Source organism: Geospiza fortis, unplaced genomic scaffold, assembly GCF_000277835.1.
Source record: "Geospiza fortis unplaced genomic scaffold, GeoFor_1.0 scaffold485, whole genome shotgun sequence".
Taxonomy (NCBI): Eukaryota; Metazoa; Chordata; class Aves; order Passeriformes; family Thraupidae; genus Geospiza; species Geospiza fortis.
The window spans coordinates 995523-997168 of NW_005054457.1; the positions used below are offsets into that span (position 1 = coordinate 995523).

A 1646-nucleotide genomic window follows, 5' to 3' on the forward strand; every position below is an offset into this window, starting at 1 on the left:
CCCCCCCAGCCCCGACCCCGCGCTGGCCCGGGAGCGGCTCCAGGCCGTGCTGCGCGACATCGCCGGGACCGCCTCCTTCCCGGCCATCGCAGGTGAGCATCCCCTCTCCTGCCTCCTTTCCCGGGGCTTTCTGCCGAGCATCCCCGGCCCTGCCTCCTTCCCCGGGGCTTTGTGCCCAGCATCCCCGGCCCTGCCTCCTTCCCCGGGGCTTTGTGCCCAGCATCCTTGGCCCTGCCTCCTTCCCCGGAGCTTTCTGCCGGCTCAGCCCCTGCAGCAGCAGCAGGGAGAGGTTTTGCAGCGTCTCAGCCGAGTGCAAGGACTGCGATAGAAAAGCACCGCCCCAGGTCCTGTTTAAGAACCACACCTGAGCCACAAATGGTGTCATTTAAACAGCAACCAAATGAGTTGTCCAGCCTTTGAATACTGAGGGGTGAGATGAAAGCGTTAAATCAGAAACTGGCTCTAGCTGTGACATCTGGTGGCCGTGGAGGTGGAAAGTGTCCCCGTATCCTGAGCTAAGGACAGCAGCGTGCCCTGGGCTGCCCAAAACACACGGGGGTGGGTGGGTGGCACCTCTCAGGCCAGGGGAGCTGGCAGGGGTGGCCCTGAGGACCCTGCCAACCAGCTGCTGTCCCTCCTCTCTCCGCAGGCGAGGCCCAGCCCCGCAAGCTGCACCCCTTCCCCATCCCTCCCGCCCGCTGCTACACCTACAGCTGGGACCAGGACAACTTCGGTGAGTCAGGGCCCTGGCCCAGCTCTCAGCTGGGCCCCGGAGCAGTTTTGGAGAAGTAGAAGGTTCCCCTTGTGCGGAGCTGGTGCTTTCCCATTCCTGGAAGGAGCTTGTCAGTTCTTGGGAAGGCTCTGTGCCCTTCCCTGCTGCCCCCAGCGAGCGGGAGCTGAGCTCTGGCCCAGACCCCTCTGGAGCCAGGGTGGGTCGGGGGGGGTTTGATCAGCCAAAGGCTTGGCTTTGCTGCCATTAAACCTGGATCAGACGGGAGGATGTGGTGGAAGCTGGGTGGGAAGGAAGGAAAAGCCCAGCTGGAGTTTGCCTCTTGAGAAACCCAGCCAGAACCTCGAGGAGAGAAACATAATTTTCTTTGCATTGCATCCCAGCCTTTACTGGAAATCTAAAACCATTGGGGAGGAGGTTTTCAGCTCCTTGCCTGACACCAGGGTGGAGGAGAGCTCTGCCCAGGGGGAGTGGCAGTGGTGTCTGGGGTCACCACGTTTGCAACGGCTCTGCTGGAGCCCGTGGCAGACACCTCCTCCCTCCGGTCGCTTTCAGACATCCTCAACGATGTCCTCAGCAAGGAGTGCAGCATTGCCGAGCCCCTGGCCTCGGAGAACGAGGAGGAGGATGAGGAGGATGAGGAGGAGGAGGAGGAGGATGTGGAGACGGACGGCGGCTCCCCGGGGCAGGACTCGCTGCTGGCCCCGCTCTGCGCCCTCCCCGGTGACTCCGTGTACTCCGTGCTGGCCGAGGAGGGCTCCAAGCCCCCGCGGGTGTCCCTGTTCGCCTCCCCCAAGGAGTCCATCTCGGAGCTGACCATGGTGTCCAGGAAGTCCCTGAAGTCCTTCGTGTCCAGCCTGAAGGACTGCATGGACAGTGGCTACGCCGAGGACAGCGACGAGAGCTCCCTGGACGC

The 1646-nt window shown here is 63.1% G+C and overlaps 1 protein-coding gene across 1 annotated transcript in view; it reads left to right on the forward strand.

Moving 5' to 3' along the window:
- The window catches only part of PIK3R5 (phosphoinositide-3-kinase regulatory subunit 5), a 28648-nt gene that overhangs the window by 18078 nt on the left and 8924 nt on the right, over positions 1 to 1646 (forward strand). Inside the window, exons 10-12 of the mRNA XM_031062702.1 lie at positions 10 to 92; positions 650 to 733; positions 1286 to 1644. Of these exons, the coding sequence (XP_030918562.1) occupies positions 10 to 92; positions 650 to 733; positions 1286 to 1644 (526 nt within the window). The remainder of the gene's footprint in view (positions 1 to 9; positions 93 to 649; positions 734 to 1285; positions 1645 to 1646) is intronic.